Raw genomic sequence first — 17707 nt, 5'->3', positions numbered from 1 at the left:
ATCTTGGGTAATTACGACCCAGTCATTGGGTATATCAAAAATTGTGAGTGGTCTCGCTGGTTTGCGAAGCGAAATTTGCGCAACCAACTCGGGAACAGAACCGACGCCTTCGATTCACGCGAATAAATTCCACTAGTGGAAAATTGGATTTATTGTTGGGACTCAACACTTAGCCTTTAAGAAGATACGATAGGATTGGGTGAAAACAATCGACTTGAAATGTAAGAAACACACTAAGAGCTGGAGCACGAACTAACTGAATAGATAGGGAATATCACAGACTTGAGGAACAGGGGTGGCGCCAGCGGGGAGGAGGCAGGGCTACCTCCCCCGTCGGGGAGAGCTGGCCCGCCCGTTGGGGAGAGCTGCCCCCCGGTTGGGGTGAAAAAGCACAATTCGTCGGTGAGAAAAAAAAATTACATGTATTTTCTACATATTATTGGACTCTAAAATCGATTAAATATCTGAAACCCCTAAATTGTCAAATTTTTCGGGGGCTTCGCCCCCAGGACCCCTTTTGTAATCTTTAAATCGAAGCTCGACCACACCCACATTGGTTTCGTCGTGGAAATCTGACCCCTCGTCGGGGCATCGGCCCCAGCTGCGTCGGGGACCTCGGCCCCGTCGGGCAAATCCTGGCGCCACCCCTGTTGAGGAACTCATCAAGAAGCTGGTGAGATAGGTGAACAAAATGGACCTTTGAGGAGTACCAATCAAACCAAAGACAGTAAATAGGCTATTGGTTAAAATTTTTCCACACGAATAAAATAGACGAGCGGTACTGGGTAAAGACAACACAATAAAACATTATGCTTAATTGTATTTAGTAAAATAAATTAAGTTTAACGACATTAAGGAAGAAACATAGGAAGAACAAAGCATAGGATTAGGAAAGAAATTTGGAGCGGCTGAAATATTTTCCGAAAATAAACAATAATACTGAATTATTTTGTCATTATTGCATCACGTTTTTGTGAAAGTTTGTTGGCACTATCGTCAAGGTGCCGGCAGCCTACATGTTTCATATAGGCCTATTCGACATCGAACACTAGAGTGTCTTTACCCAGTAGGCCTACCGTTCGTCTATAATTATTCGTGTGTTAAACTTTTAACCTATTTTACCTATTTTTATTTATGTTTTTTGATCGAACTTAACAACTGAGCAATCATAACAGAATCAGAAACGTGCGTGTGTGTGTGTGTGTGTGTGTGTGTGTGTGTGTGTGTTTTCCTTCAGGGTATAAGAAGCCCGACCAGGCGCCCTCTTTAAATAAATGAGGCTTAGGGAGTGGAGTTGTGATAGAGTTGTGAGGAAAAGTCCTGCTGTCTCAGGTTGAACCCAGGACCATGGAAAGGCAAGCATCTTACCACTAACCAATTCAAGTCCATCCCACACGGCGGCTCACAGTGGGCCAGGGCGAAATCAAAGTGTGCCAAAAGTCCATTTTGGTGACTATGGATTTTACACTTTTTTTTCACATGATTGAAGATGGGTATACCCTGGTGAATCTATCCTGAAAATATTTTACATTTAAACGAATTTTAAGGGTGGTATTTTTCAAAAAATGTTGGAAATTTCTCTATAAATATTTCAAATGCTATAATTGACTACATTATATCAAAACACGTTTTTTTTCTTACAGAAAATTAGGAATTACTTCAAAATGTACACGCTTCTTGTATATAAATTGGGGAACACAAATATATGTTTTGGTTCAAATTTAAGTTTGCATCAATAATAAATCGCTGTTTAAACGACAGAAAAAATATTTAATCCAAATATCATATATCATCATAATAAAGATGTGATATCACAATCAGGCCTATATCTAGGCGTCAATTGCTTTTAACTTTATTCAGAGACATCCAAGACTTTGAAAAGCTTCCTGTTTCAACTACTACGTACCTCTCTCCTTAATTATGATATTTGGATTATTAGACTGCTCAAAATTTAATTAAGTATTCTAAACAGTAACAAAATATTAGAAGATTTGCTACTGTTAAATCACGAGCAGTTTGTCAATTTCTGGAGTGCTTTCCTACGCTTCGCATGAACTGGTTGAGTAGACGCGCGTACATCCCTCTTATTTTGCGGTTTGCTCTAATTAAATCCCGACATTTGAAGTGAGTCACCTTCCCAGCAAACAATAATATGTTATGATATGCTGGAAAAATGATGACACTTTTATACCTGCTGTGATTTCAGAATATGCAATTCTCAGTGAAGTAAACAGGTGTTCTACAACCAACAGTGATAATATCATATACGGTATATCATATAATACCAGATAAGGTATTAAGGTGACTGGAGACCAAAATAGATGTATTGCTTCTCCTTGAATTTTTACCTCACTTGTTGAATATCTTTCGTGTGGACAAGGCATAGTGTACCTGGTCATTACCACCTGTCTCTTATACACATCTAGATGTGTATAAGAGACAGGCTTATTAGTGGGGTCCCCCCCCCCACTTTGAAAAACGTTCCGCCGGCCCTGTAACGTTACAGTTTTGTGTTGAAAACTTTCTCTGTATAACCATAAATACGTACTGAACATAATTTCACAACGTTTGCACGTTCTTAGCGTTGTGTACCCACAAGAGACTTATATACAACCATGGAGGTATTATAGGTATAATACCTCCATGAAAACCCAAACCGGAACGTTCACGACAGATGAAACATTGTCCATGAGCTCTATAGTAAAATGGGACTCCTTGCACCATAATAAGAGTAGCAAAAAAGCATTGTTATAATCCTGGTGGTACAGTTGTCAAAGAGGACAGCAAAAGTTTCTCTTCAAAGCCTCCTCGTTCACACTGCACTGAGAATTATCGAAAAAAAAAACATAAAACGACCATTATCGATACTTTTACAATACTGTATAGGCCTAATATGATAGAGGACAGAATTAATATATCATGGCATTGGTGTAGGCCTAATGTCTGCTAATTCCATGGAATCTCAGATCCAAACACATTTTACATTAAAAAAAATGTAAAATTAGGTTGTCTGGTATTTATATGAATTTTGATTCCGATTTCGATTTATTAAAAAAAAAACCCAAAACAATTATATTCACTGTAAAATTAACAATAGAAATTTTAATGTTGGTCTATGCCTAAAACACTTTTGGCCCCGTCCAATCAGAAAAATGTATTTTGATATGACGTAATGGAAAATACAAAAAGTTTCCCACAGAAATTCTTTTGTCCCAAACCCCCTTAAACAAATCATTGTATATGAACTTGTTTTGGTATTCAATGGAAACTGACATCGTCCAATCAGAAAACGGTACAAAAATGACGTCGTATAAATTTTAAAATACTTTTATTGAATTCTACGGGTATGAAAACTTATAGATAAGTCTTGTATTCGCTTATATTAGCTTCTGTAATGAGTAATTTTGTACACTCTGACTTCAGTCTGGCCACCAACTGTGCGGCGGTACAATAAACACATACATATTTTAATATTCATGAGAGAATTCGCTGTAGCGTGACCATATAGAATATTGAAACCAATCAAATTCATAACCTCGTCAATCAAAGAGTATAAATACATGTATTTCGTTTCTTCTGTACAAGGAAACCTACCCTACCCTAGCACAGCACCAGCATCAGTTATTAATAATTATAAAGCGGCCTAGGCCTAGTAAGTATGACTAGTATTATTAAACACATGGCGTAGACGGTAGAGGCCTAGCTAGGCTAGGCCAGCTAATAATGCCTGCCTAACCTACCTACTACTAGGCCTAGCTAGGCCTACCTGTGTAGGCCTAGGCTAGGCCCTAGGCCTAGTAGTAGATAGACAAATTAAGAATTAAAAGTTAGGTGCAAAACTGCATTAGCCTTAGCACCGGGTTGTGTTTCTCGACGGCAGGACAACGCCCCCACCCTCAACAGACAGGCCACTCAATATGGATAGGCCTTTTCCACGAATCGGTAGACAGTTGTGCATAACCAACAGAAATAAGATATGCTTTTGGGCTGATTTTCTGACATCGTGTTATTTTAAAAAATCATAAATAACGAGGCGCTGTATATCCAAACTTTTTTTCCAGTAAAATGTTCTTAAAAGACTAGTCTACACCACTATATGAAAAAAATTGAAAAATGTTTTTGACCTCTGAAATCAAGATGGAAAAAGAAAATCCTATCTAAGCATAAGTAGTTAAAATAGGTGCATGGTGCAGTAGTAGGACGTACTACTAGTAATACTCTGGACTACTGTAGCATTGTTTTAGTTACCATGAGAGTTTCCTGTGTTAAAAACATGATTTACTATACTATACTTCTTTATAAAACATAACTTGATGATAATGATCCAACTCTTAAAAAACTTTTGTTATTGCTGATTATGTTAAAGTATGTGTAGTTTTCAACATAGTATCAAACCATGAAGGAGCTGAGTACCAAAGCTGAAGTTTGGTGTATAAATAGATCTAATATATCTGATTAACTGCTGTAAATTTAAGAAAAGATTTTACCTGTCCACATGACGAACCTTTAATAAGAACATAGGCTTTTTTCACCTTTTTTGCGGTGGTCCCAACTTTGAATGGATGCCATTCCATTTTAATTCATTTGATAAGCCTGTGCTTGCTTGTGGCTAGAGACAACTACCCATAGATAATATATCTGTAATATAAGATATATACACCCACTCATATGGACACAGGGTGACCTCGAAAATCATAAAAAAATTGCGTTGTTGCGCTGTACTATAACTTTAAAGGTTTTTCTTTATGCTCAATACACATAACAACGCTCCACACAACCTCCACCTACCGACAGCACTTAAACATTGCCAGCTATTGTCAAGTGGTTTATTGCATCATTGATACTCTCGTTTTTAATCATATAGTGGTGTAGACTAGTCTTTTATGAACATTTTGCTGGAAAAATGATGACACTTTTATACCTGCTGTGATTTCAGAATATGCAATTCTCAGTGAAGTAAACAGGTGTTCTACAACCAACAGTGATAATATCATATACGGTATATCATATAATACCAGATAAGGTATTAAGGTGACTGGAGACCAAAATAGATGTATTGCTTCTCCTTGAATTTTTACCTCACTTGTTGAATATCTTTCGTGTGGACAAGGCATAGTGTACCTGGTCATTACCACCAAAAAGTATTGCTTAAATAAATTGTCCTGTACAGATGGGATTATGTGTTTGTTGTTGCTTGGAAAATGTCTCTGTTAACCGTATCTCACCAGCGTCCAAACTATTTATTTATATGATACTTAAGTTAAGTGAACACAGGTCCTTGTCGCCACTGATTACTCACCATGGAAAATGCTCAAGCTAACTAACAATAGTCCTACATTATTTCTATAAATAATTTTTTACACTATTTTTATAGCTTGTTCAATTATAGAAATATCCGGGTGCAAAAAAAACCACCAAAAAACAGTTGATCATGGTGAAGCAAAGACGGTTTGTGTTGGTGAAGCATTTTTCAGGGATGCCGAAAAAGGATGACTTGAAAATTGTGGAAAAAGAGCTGCCAGCTATAAAAGATGGAGGTATCTTACAAGTATTTGAAATTATTATTCATCTTTCACTAATTAAGTTAAGGATTAGGCCTAAGTTGTTATTTAAAACAATCGAATCCTATTTTTATAGACTGAGGACAATTGATATCAATCATCTGTATTCTTATGTTATGGTTTTTAATTAATGTTATTTATGTATTGATTTTCCCCATAAATACACTGTATGAATACTATACTTTTGGATTTTAAAAAAAATAAACAAAACCTAATATGCATATTAAAATTTGTTGTGCTCTGTAAGCTGATTGGAACAAATTGGCTTTTGAAAATAGAAATTGATTTGTAGTAGCAGCTTACACATTAAAAGTTGTCTCTGACATTAAAAAATAAATGTATTCATTTATCCATTTACTTCTTTTATATTTCTTATGCTAGATCTCTACAAATGTGATGCAGGAGTTTCCAAATACCAACTCTAGATCATTCCTAAAAAGAATCCCAATATTTATGAGGTAAATTTTGTTTGTAATTGTTTATACAATAATTTCATTTTGCTTTTCAGAGGTGCTTCTGGAAACCTTGTATCTGACTGTTGATCCATATATGAGGTACAGTACTTTATAAATTTTATTTACAAAGTCCCAGAGAAAACTAGCAGAGATTTGTTTGATTATAACACTGATAGTTCAGTGGTCAGTGTGCACCTTCTTAATCCCCATCGCATTCGTACAGTCTGGCAAAACCAGCCATTTGTAGGGAAAATTCAAAATTGAGTTTTTGGTATTTTTAGATTCTACATTTTTCATCTACAATTTTTCTTATTGAAAGTGTTTGATGGAAATTGGCTGAGTATTAGCAAAGTTATAGATATTAATAATTCATTGGATATCAGCCATGTTGGTTTTGAGAAATCAGCTTAAAAAAATTCCAAAATCTCAATACAGTAGTTTAATATTAAGATTTGTATTTTACAAATAATTTTAATATATTTCTCAGTTAGATTTAGTGATTGATTATTATTTTACAGAAATGTTTTCAATATACCTACTTTTATAAAATGCAAAAACATGACAATGTTAAAAATTCTGATTCCAAACGTTTTGGGTGCTTTGCAGAAAATTACATATTGCGACAAACAGAGGGTTTAGCCAGAGCCGGTCACAAATTCTATTTTAGTTTCTTGACTAAAAAGCGCCTTGTGACGGATTTTACTGTGTAAGGCCCTATTATAAAAATACTTGACCATTTGAAGAATGTTTTTGACAATGCAAAATATTAAGATTAGGTATTCTTTGAATTGTGTGTTTATCTTAATTCATTTTCCTATAAATAATTTTTTTCTTCTTTCTCCTCCTATATATTATTGGTTTTGACAATACAAAATATTAAGATGAGGTATTCTTTGAATTGTGTGTTTATCTTAATTCATTTTCCTATAAATAATTTCTTTCTTCTCCATAAACATCTGCTAGAGATTTTTTGAAATTTGTCCTATTAAGTTTTGATATAATAATCTGCTCAGGCCTCAAATCCTGCAATTGGACAGTCACATCTTATCTTCTAAAATTATCAGCTAGGTGTTAAGAATCCAAGCATGATATTCCAGCATAAAAAACAATTGACTGATGTACTGTATGAACCACAAAGCCTGGCTTATCACCCTGAGTTAGGAAGTACTACATTTTGTTTATTGTTGAAGGCCTTCGCCAGTTAATTGCAGTAACATATCTCATGGGAAAATATGTTGTAGGATAGATCAAAACCTAGTAGAAGCCAGAAATATGTAATTTCTTAGTATTAATTTTGTCTCCAGATGATTTTCTTTAAAATTCTACATAATTTGTTAAAAAAAATAAAGTATTCCCAGAGGTGTGATAATTTAGGGTTAGACCAGCTGGACAGAAGAACAAACTTGTTCTAGGTATTGAGAAATTAAAAGGGGCTCCAAACTTTTGTCATGGTGATTTTATTGCTTTTGGGGCCCCAAGACACTTGTCTGAATAAATAAATGAAATGAAATGAAATGTATGCAATCCCCGATAATTGCCTTAGCAATGCTATCTTAAAATGGACAAATGCCCCTGAAAATGTGCCCAAAATGTCTTTGATATAGTTCCTAAACATATGAAAATTGAAGGTAAATAACAACTATATTTTAGGAATCAGTAAATTAGTAAACCATTAATATTTTTTATTTTCCCTAAAAATTCACAAATCACAAAAGAGAAAAAAATACATCAAATTGGTTGTAAAAAATAAACTAGACAGTGCCAACTCAAAAGTGTAAGCACAAACAACAAAAGACCCAATATCCAATCCAATACTATAAAACTTAATTTTAACGTTGAATTCCTCTCGACTGGGAGAGTAGAGTGGCCGAGCAGTAATTCAGGGGCGCCGTTAACTACAACTTTACCATCAGTACTGGTTCCAGCCTCTCCTCATCCACGATTCAGTTAGTAGAACCAAGTCTTCTCGGATAAGGACTTAAAAAAGTGTTCCAGTGAACACACCTGGCTCATGTGCACTTTAAAGAAAACATTGCATCTTTCGGAAGAGTAGGGGGTTACCTCGATGCTATGGTTCATTTCAGCCCCTGTCATTGTGGAATGTTGTGAACATCTAGCTACTATAAGCACCTCTTTACGGTTTCTAGGTAGTCACAGACCTAACCCATATGCAATTCAGCACAATGAAGCTGTGAGTTATGGGTTATTCTCCTGCCTTTACCCTTTGTATGAACTTTAGAATTTTATACCCAAGATAAGGCCTTAAAAAAAATAGTTTGTTTGCCCTCTAGCGTCAGCCCCTAGCTCATGGAAAAATTGGGACCTTCATTTAAAAATATTTTTTTGATATTTTGTTCACAATTTTTAAAAAAGTGATCTTTTTTCCCCTCCATTTTGCACATGAAGTTGTCTAAATGTGGTGTCTGATGTAAGGTATTCCCATTCTAGGCCTAAATCCATTGCAGAATATCGATGAGTTATTTTTATTCAGTCTGATGAATACCTTTTGAAAAACAAATAGTGAGACAGGCTTAATTGCAAGCATTGCGATTTAATATGTGAATTTTGGCGACAGGAGAAAAAAAGTAAAAAAAAGAGAAAAAATTTTTCCGCCTGTTCTTCCTATACAATTTTTAGAATAAAACCGCACGCAAACAATTTATCTTTTTAGGCCTAAGGCTACTATCTAGTACAGTGATTATTTTTTGGGAAATGTTTTTTTACTTGTCATGACTTAATATATGAGAGAGTATATTTTGAAAAAATAAATGTACAAAAATGAATTTTAGTACATATATTTAGTAAACAGTTTTCTGACTCATGCAAGATAAGATAGTATAATACATACTCCAAGTATCGAAATGCATGCCATCAAGTCGGGATTCAATATTTCGACATTAATTATGTCATCATCAGGAATGAAAAGTTATCCATATTTACAAGCTTATATGCACAAGTACCAAAAGAGTTTGACCAAACAAAACATTACCCCTAGTAGGTGACATAGCTATGAATAAACTAAAGATCAAAGCATTCTTGCCCTACTGATCAAAGCTACCTACAAAAACAAAGAAAGCTCCTTTGAAGGTTTCAGCGCATTGTTAAGCAATGGGTGTAGCCCACGTATAGCAAACACTTCTGTAAACAATAGTATAGACCAACTCTGCAAGTTAACTTTATTTAATTATACGATAATTAGCGAGTACTTTAATTGCTTCTGGATATGAAAGGTGTTTGTATAACTTTTTTGCTGACTCATGCAAGATAACTCGGGTTGTTCAGCATTGCCAACATTTTCACAAGTGTGCAACAGTATGCTAAGCATGGAGGTGGGGTAGACAAATTTGTACACTCTTACATGCATAAAAATATTGATTCAAAATAACATGCAATATGTAAAATAATGGTAAAATTATAATGTAACCTTTGCCGACTCATGCTGTAATTTGCAAAGTTATTAGTTTTACTATTCAGTTTGTTGCAATACTGTAATGTAATAATAGTGAAATATGCACTTATTTTGTGACACATCTGCTCAATACATTTCTATTATACCCAAGGAGTACGTGACATTTATTTTTTAGGACTTGCACCTCCCACATTCTTCTCAATACAAACAAATTTATGGATTTCTTAGAAAATCCTAAGATTGAAAGAGTTTATAATTATTCTCTAAAACTTAACACATGTTATCTCTGTAGCTGCAGGATAAGAAAGTAAGAACTGCTGCGGTATTTATTACACTTCGGTCTGTAAGCTGTCAGTTTACTTTTGTAGATAGAAACTTTGACTACTGTATATTTAAAATACCTTTGATTCATTAATATTTCGTAAACATTTTTGCTGACTCATGCAAGATAACTTTATTAAATTACGATAATTAGCGAGTGCTTTAAGCGCTTCTGGATGTGAAAGGTGTTTGTACAACTTTTTTGCTGACTCATACAAGATAACTTAGGGGATATTCAGCATTGTCAACATTTTCACAAGTGTACAAACAGTCTGGTATGCTAGCGGAGAGGTTGGGTAAACAAATATGCACACTCTTGCATGCATAAAAATGTTGATTCAAGATAACATGCAATTGTTAAATAATGGTAAAATTATAATGTAACCTTTGCCGACTCATGCTGTAATTTGCAAACTCATTAGTTTTACTATTCAGTTTGTTGCAATACTCTAATGTAATAATAGTGAAATATGCACTTATTTTGTGACACGTTTGCTCAATACATTTCTATTATACCCAAGGAGTACGTGACATTTATTTTTTAGGACTTGCTCCTCCCACATTCTTCTCAATACAAACAAATTTATAGATTTCTTAGAAAAACCTAAGATTGAAATAGTTTAATAATTATTCTCTAAAACTTGCACATGTTTTCTCTGTAGCAGTGTTACTAAGCTAGAGGAGTATTACCCTTGAAAAGGGGGTTTGGGGAGAGGATAAGAAGACGAATTGTAGTTTAGGTAATGAGGTGATATTTTATTATTTATTTTTTTATTTTTAAATAAGATTTATATAGCGCACATAATATCCAGGAAACTGGTCAAGGCAATTTTTCCCTGGTTATTCGATATAGGATCAATCATTCATAGTGTGCAAGCCTATCTGCTTCTGTTATACTCTTTGGTTGTAATGATACAATGTAGACAACCATTTGGGTTCATAACATTTATTAATATCAACAACAAGAAACATGCATACTACAAATTGGCTGTTTCATGTGTACAGACACCATGTTGAAGCTATCTCTGCCTTGAGGGCGGAGTACCAATTCATGAGGGCAGCAAACACATAAACTGACTTACAATAGCCCTCCCTGGGGGGTATTCCTAGTTATGCGGTGTAATCAGCAGTATGAATTTCATTCAGAATCATCCACCTCCTATTAACTGGTACCCGTTTATAATCCTGTGTGAAGGGAGGCAAATGCAGATAAAGTGTCTTGCCAAATTGACAAAAGCAGTGTGACAAGCATCAGTCTCGAACCCCTGATCTTCTGATTGAAAGCCCAGTGCCTGACACGCTACACCACATGCTTCCACTATTTTAGAGTTCATCCTGATTTAATACAAAACGTAGGCGTGTTAAGATGCCTCGCAGTCAGTGTCTGATATTTCTATACAATACAGTACTTTATTTACAGACAAGGGTTTATTTGTTGCAGGGTTTGCTATTAACCGATTGCTATCATGGAATAGTTATGCCCCCTTGTTGATATCTACTTCTGGTTTTGCTAAATTTGTGCTGTTGGCATTTAACTTGGCAGTATTAAAAAGGATCTTTTCCCTCTGTATTAGCTCCTTAAGAAAATGTAATCAGGCATGCCATGACACAGAAAAATGCTGGTACCTTTTATACTGAATAAACGGATACAGTGTGGCTGCAATAAAGAGTTACTGTAAACAAATTGATAGCCACTTTAATCTCCAATCAATGAAGCTTTATTGTTGTCATCTTCATTTGAACTCACTGTCACGCTATGTACTTCAAACTGCATACGTCTACTTGTGCTTTAACTAGTCCATAGCACCAGTCATGGGAGTGGAACCGCTAGGGAGCCCTGTACCCCAGTTTTGCTTACCCCCTCCCAGTTTTTCCAGAATTAATTTATTTTTATTACATTTGTAATAAAAATACTCGGCATTTAAATAAAAAGAAAACAAGCACATGGAAAGAAGCGTTACCTGTTAATGTGTTTTGTCAAGTTCTGGTCATGGGTAGAAGTTGTCATTGGTGTGAACAAGGACCCCACTGGAAATAAGTCTTCTTCTAGACTTTCGTGGGCTATATCCTTGGTGTTTACACTGAATAAATCCATTCCATTCTTAATTGCCATGCTCGATCCACACGATAATTATATTAAGCTTTGTCAACACTAACCAATTTTATGTGACAAAAACCTATGCTATGCCCATATTTGGGTATAATATCACATCATCATGCCCAAATATGGGCACATTACAAATTTGTCACATAAAATTTGATAGGTGGACAAAGCTTAATAAGAAGGAAATTTTATGTTGACCATAGCAGTTATCTACTTCAATGGTCTTGTGTCTTTACGCCACTCCAGGGTTTTTCGAGAAGTTGTGAAACCTAGTAATTGTGTACGATTCGGCCCCCTTCTTTGTTGAGAATATCTCATCCGCTGTATATTTATAAAACATAGCATCATCTTCAAAATGTTAATTTAGAAAACATCATTAATTGTGCTTAAAATAATAGTAAATTCAGTTAAAAAATATAAGTGAATAAAAAAGCATAAGGCGTAAGGGATTTTTATTATTCAGTTGTTTGAGTATGCTTACTCCAATTGGTCAGAGATTGCAGTGGCTTGTCTCTCCCCCCTCCCTCCCCAATAAAAAAGAAAAGTTAAGAGCTTGCTCATGATCATCATATCTTGCCAGTTAATGCACCCCCCCCCAACCCCTCCAATTAATCTTTACAGTATACCGAATTGTAGAAGAAAAAGACATGTTGGATATAATAAAGTCATCTTGTCCTCCTTGTGTTGCTCCTACCAGAAATAATTATTGTCTCCAGGTGATGGAGAAAAATATATGTTATATATAGAACTAGGAAATAGGTGTGATATTAATGGCCAAAGGAGCAAGTACAGTATGTTAGATTTCCTGTTTGCTTTCCTCTAAATCATATGTGAACCTGGATGCAAATTGTATGCAGTGTATCTTTAGGTTTAATCAGTATTGCGAATGCATCAATAGTCAATCAGTCACTTGATTAGATAACACATTATGCCATTATGGTGTGAGCTTACGAATACAATACAATTAAATAGAGAAAACAAAAATCACATAAATAACAACAAATAATATGTTCTGCCCTATTAAGTATAATTTAGTTCAATTAAATATTCATATGCTCTAAAAGCCATCAATGGGCTATTATCCACTATTCAAGAAACATTACATTTACATTCAATAGCTAAAAAAAAATTCATTATAAAAAAATTAAGTATATATCAATGTGTTCGAAGGAGAGCAGTATTGATTGAGGCAATGTTGGCAGAAGATGGATCAAGATATAGATGAGCAAAGCTAAAGTGCATATGGTAGAAATTTGAAAAAAAAAAATGGAAAAATTAGGAGCAAAAATACTGGGAAAACATAGTTGGGGGAAAATAGCTAGGAGAAAAAAATCCCTTTGTGAAAGAAGAAAAAAAAAATCTGTGGAGAAAATACTGTATGCAGGTGGCAAGTAGCTATAGTGCTGCTATTTTCTGTAAATTAAAGCACCTCAAATTTGAGTCTACTCAATTAAACAAAGCTTTTGATCCAGGTATAGCTATAACTTATTAATAATATAATCGGCACCAAGGCCAGTGCCTTTGGTGCCTCCCCAATTGGCTTGTATGCCCTAAAAAATTTACCTCTGTTGAGGCCAGTTTGGTCTTGGTGCCTTAAGAAGGCAGTAATACATATGTCTTATTTTGTGATACATTTTTCTTAATGCACTTTTTATATCAATGGTACCATGGACATAACATTGAATTGACATTGCACCTATAGTATGAGATGGCCAGATATCATTTTTCAAATGATGGTTAAATAAAAGTATTAATAATACAGTAATGGCAAATGTGAACTTGCTCCAAAAAACCCCAAATTCGAGGCCTGATTATCCCTGGCATTTGTTGATTGTAGTGTTTAACATTTTTTTTTTTTTTTTTTAGATCTCAGTGGGTTGCCCCTAATCAAAGGCTCGGTGTTTTATACCAGCTTGTGTACAGACACAACATGCACATTTTCATCTGCAATGCCATAGGAGCCATGTTCATACGCCAGATCATTCATAAATGTTGTTAGTGGACATAGCCCAGGGGTTGTGTTTTTGTCTTCACTTATAATTGGAAACACTATTTATAAATTAATTTAATTTTAATATTGGTGTTTCATTTTAATTTTTGGCACAGGCCAGATTTAATGGCTCCATGGACCAAATTTGGCCATCCTTTATTAGAAACAGGGTTTTAAGCCAATTATCTGGTGAGAAGTCTTTGTGCCATTAGGCCAATAGTTGGCATTTTCAGGTGTTGAAGAGTGCCACAATGTATATCAAATCTGCATGCACTCTCATACATCTTTAGCCTTTGTTTGCTTCTGCTGTGTATGCTTAATCTTGTACTTTAATGCCTGTTAAACTCAACTTCATCGTACAACTGTTGTTGAAAGATATAGTATGACAATCTTACGACCGTAGCCCGATGATCCAACTGCACTCCCTGTGAGTGTTAGACGAACCGACACCGTCTGCTAATTATCGTTGCAGTGTAAATGGGCCGTCATAAAAAACTATTCGTTGCGTGCGCATCGTGTCATTGCATTCTTCATAGAATCGCGGTGGCCGACGACCATCGGCCGCAGTGAATGACTGGCTTAAAAGCTGCATTCTTTACAACATTTTATAATTTTGTTTACAGGCCATACAGTTTCAGAATGAAAGAAGGAGACACCATGATTGGAGAAAATATGGCAAAGTATGTTAAAATTCCTTTGATTTTTTTGTTTTATAATCACAATTACAAAGCATTCATGTAGGCTTTTCACTATCATTTCTAGTCTATAGAATGTTGCTAATAAAGCAATAAGGTACAAATAATTTTACTTACATTTTTTAATATTCTAAAAAAAGATGTAACACTAGTTATGAAACTGGTACATATAGTAATTTTAAGCATCTCACATTGGTGGATCGAGGAATTAGAAATTGGGAAGGAGTTTCACAGATGGAGAGTGTCGACTACCTCAACCCCAGCATGGTTGGGGCTGAGGTAAGAAAGGTTATGGCACCTCTAGATTGGTGGGGAATGCACTCAGATCAAAATTTGAATATAATTTTCTCTTTTTCTCCATTTTATGATATATCTGTCTCTTATACACATCTAGATGTGTATAAGAGACAGCCTTTGACCTGTCTCAGTAAATTAAGTTAATTACACAATGTGTTCTATAAATTTAATAACAAGTAATTGGACTTCTTGTGCCAATGAACAATTCTTAGACTTTTGGGTCCTGGAGGATTTGCCCGAGGTCCCCGAACGACGAGGGGTCAGATTTCCCCGACGAAAGCAAAGTGGGCGTGGTCGAGCTTCGATTAAAAGGTTCCGAAAATGGTCTGGGGGTGAAGCCCTTGAAAATGTTGACAATTTAGGGGTTTCAAAGGCATTTGATTTTAGAGTCTACTAATATGTAAAAAATACAAATAATTTTTTTTTCTCCCTGATGAATTGTGCTTTTTCTCCCCCCCCCCAGGAGGGGGGGGGGGCAGCTCTCCCCGAGGGGCCCAGGTAGGTACTTTCACTGATGCATCGTACAACGGTTTGTATCACCCGTGATTATGGCGCCTTTAGATCGGCGGAAATGGCACTCAAAGACTTAAAATTTGAATATTATTTTTTGTTTTTGTCTCCCATTAAAAAAAATTTTGACTCACTTAGGGGGCCCCTTAATCGGTCACTGGATATAATATGATATATATGTTCTAGAGTTACATTATGCCGCCGTGTATTGAAAAAAGCTCTTTTGGATCATGGTGCTAGATCGAGGATCCCATGGGTAGGAATCGGGGTCTCTGTGCATAGGTGTTACACCACTGGTAATGATCTAGTACAATTTTTGGTTCAAAAGGTCTGTCCACATTATCAAATGTATCACATACTGTAAACTTTGTCCACACTGCAGTATTAAATTTTATGTGACAAAAAACAGTGAATTTATAATGATAATAAAAATAATGCATTTATAATACGCCATCTATCTAGGTAAATCTATTCCGAGGCGCACACAAACATACTTAACATGGAAAATAAAAAAAATAAAAAAATGAAAATGATTAATGATTCAAAAGATTCACGATTCCATTTTATAGTCATACACAAAATATAATATAAAAATAAATTAACAGATAGACAGATATAAATATGAAACTATTCATAACAATGCAAAAAATATTAAATTACACTACAGTTAAATTAATAATATACAATACCGTACGCTCGCGAATAAGCTCCCGGTTGCTTAAAATATTTTTGGCTTTTTTTGAGGGGCGCTTATTCAAACGGTTCGCTTATGAAAACTTCGTGGAAATTGAGGGGGCGCTTATGGAAATAGATTAAAATTGAAGGGGTGCTTATGGGAAATTGGAATTTTTTTTTTTCAAATGGTTTTGTTAAAGAAAATGTAATCGTTGAGAGAGTGCTCATGACAAGAATGTTGGGGGCATATACACAGCAGCAGATGAAATTAGTGGTGGTGCTGGTGGTGGTGGTGGTAAGCGTGTTGGCCATCGGCCAATTCAGATTAGCAGGATCATTGCAGGGTTTCTTGCTTAGATACGAGAGTGATGAAGTCAGATTATTTTTGAATGAAAATTAATGGCCATATAGTATTTTAATTTTTAGATATTAAATACTGTAGTTCTAAAAAGGGTAGCAATGAAACAAGAACGGGATTCTAAAGGTGCATCATAACTGAAAACCATGTTAACTGATAGACCGAGACATGGATAGATGGACTTTGACCGACGGACGGTGCTAAGATAGATGCTAATAGTTTATGCAGAAAATTAAGTTGGTGATGTACTGTATAGTATGATTGAATTCTTTTAGGAAACGATGGGCGCTTATTCGAAATTAAGGGAGCGCTTATTCAAACGGGGCACTTAAGACATTTTTCACGTTAGGAAGGACGCTTATTCAAGAGGGGCCCTTATTCAAACGGGGCGTTTATTCGCGCAAGTGCAGTATATACGGTACATTGACAGAAGATCTAAATGAGTTGAACGCCGTAGAGGTAAATGAGTTGAGATGTTTTGACAGTATAAAGAGATGCGACTATTATGTTGTATGCCCATAATGTATTAGCTGTAGTATGACATCATATCATATCAACAATTTGATAGTGTGAATGGAGTTATACAGTTGTGAAAACTATTTGTCATTGGCAGAGTGATAGAGAGCAAGAATTCCAATTATCCAGTGGGAACTAATGTTGTGAGCATGTCGGGCTGGTGTACTCATGCAATCTCCAATGGCCAACAGCTAAGGAAGGTTCCAGCTTATCCTGCTGATCTTCCGTATTCGCTGTCACTCGGAATACTTGGAATGCCTGGGTAAGCTGTCAGTGTTGTCATTTATGCCCCTTGACTTCAAGAACAAGGTGGAACCTGTCTTATAATAAAGAGGAGACTGAAGACAGCACCTCTATCAATAATGAACCCTTAAAAACCCTTATCTATTATTAAGTGCTTTTAACATATAAATAGCAAAACAGTAATGAATCCAACAAAAATTGATGTAATGGCAGGATAAGCCATACTTCAAATGCTGATACAGGGAATGCACCTCACATCATTTTCACCTTAAACTATGATTATTTTTAATTATGATTTGCAGAATGACAGCATACTTTGGAGTGACAGAGATCTTGAAGCCCAAAGCTGGAGAAACTATGTTTGTTAGTGGAGCAGCAGGGGCCGTCGGTGCTGTAGTGGGACAACTTGGAAAAATATTGGTAAGAAATATTACTTATTTATTTGTTCAGGTTTTTGTTTGTTTTTATTTATTTTTTTTTTTTATTTGTTTTTATTGATTTATTTTTTTTGATTTATTTATTTTTATTCATTTATTTATTTTTTTTTTGTGTTGAAATAAAGAAAAAAACTAC

General features: G+C 35.3%; 1 protein-coding gene across 3 annotated transcripts in view; it reads left to right on the top strand.

Moving 5' to 3' along the window:
* The first annotated feature begins 3500 nt into the window (after positions 1-3500).
* The window catches only part of LOC117121142 (prostaglandin reductase 1-like), a 25262-nt gene continuing 11055 nt past the window's right edge, over positions 3501-17707 (top strand). The window contains exons 1-6 of one of the 3 annotated variants that reach the window (XM_033266245.1): positions 3501-3647; positions 5372-5537; positions 6070-6115; positions 14464-14520; positions 16989-17153; positions 17437-17554. In XM_033266245.1, the coding sequence (XP_033122136.1) occupies positions 5432-5537; positions 6070-6115; positions 14464-14520; positions 16989-17153; positions 17437-17554 (492 nt within the window). In that variant the 5' untranslated portion in view covers positions 3501-3647; positions 5372-5431. Of the gene's footprint in view, positions 3657-5371; positions 5538-6069; positions 6116-14463; positions 14521-16988; positions 17154-17436; positions 17555-17707 lie in introns of all 3 variants that reach the window. The other 2 variants (XM_033266244.1, XM_033266243.1) reach the window with 2 other exon arrangements.

Source organism: Anneissia japonica, unplaced genomic scaffold (genome assembly GCF_011630105.1).
Source record: "Anneissia japonica isolate Jap-2015-1 unplaced genomic scaffold, ASM1163010v1 scaffold288106_len264728_cov135, whole genome shotgun sequence".
Taxonomy (NCBI): domain Eukaryota; kingdom Metazoa; phylum Echinodermata; class Crinoidea; order Comatulida; family Comatulidae; genus Anneissia; species Anneissia japonica.
This window is presented reverse-complemented; position numbering and strand designations above follow the sequence as displayed.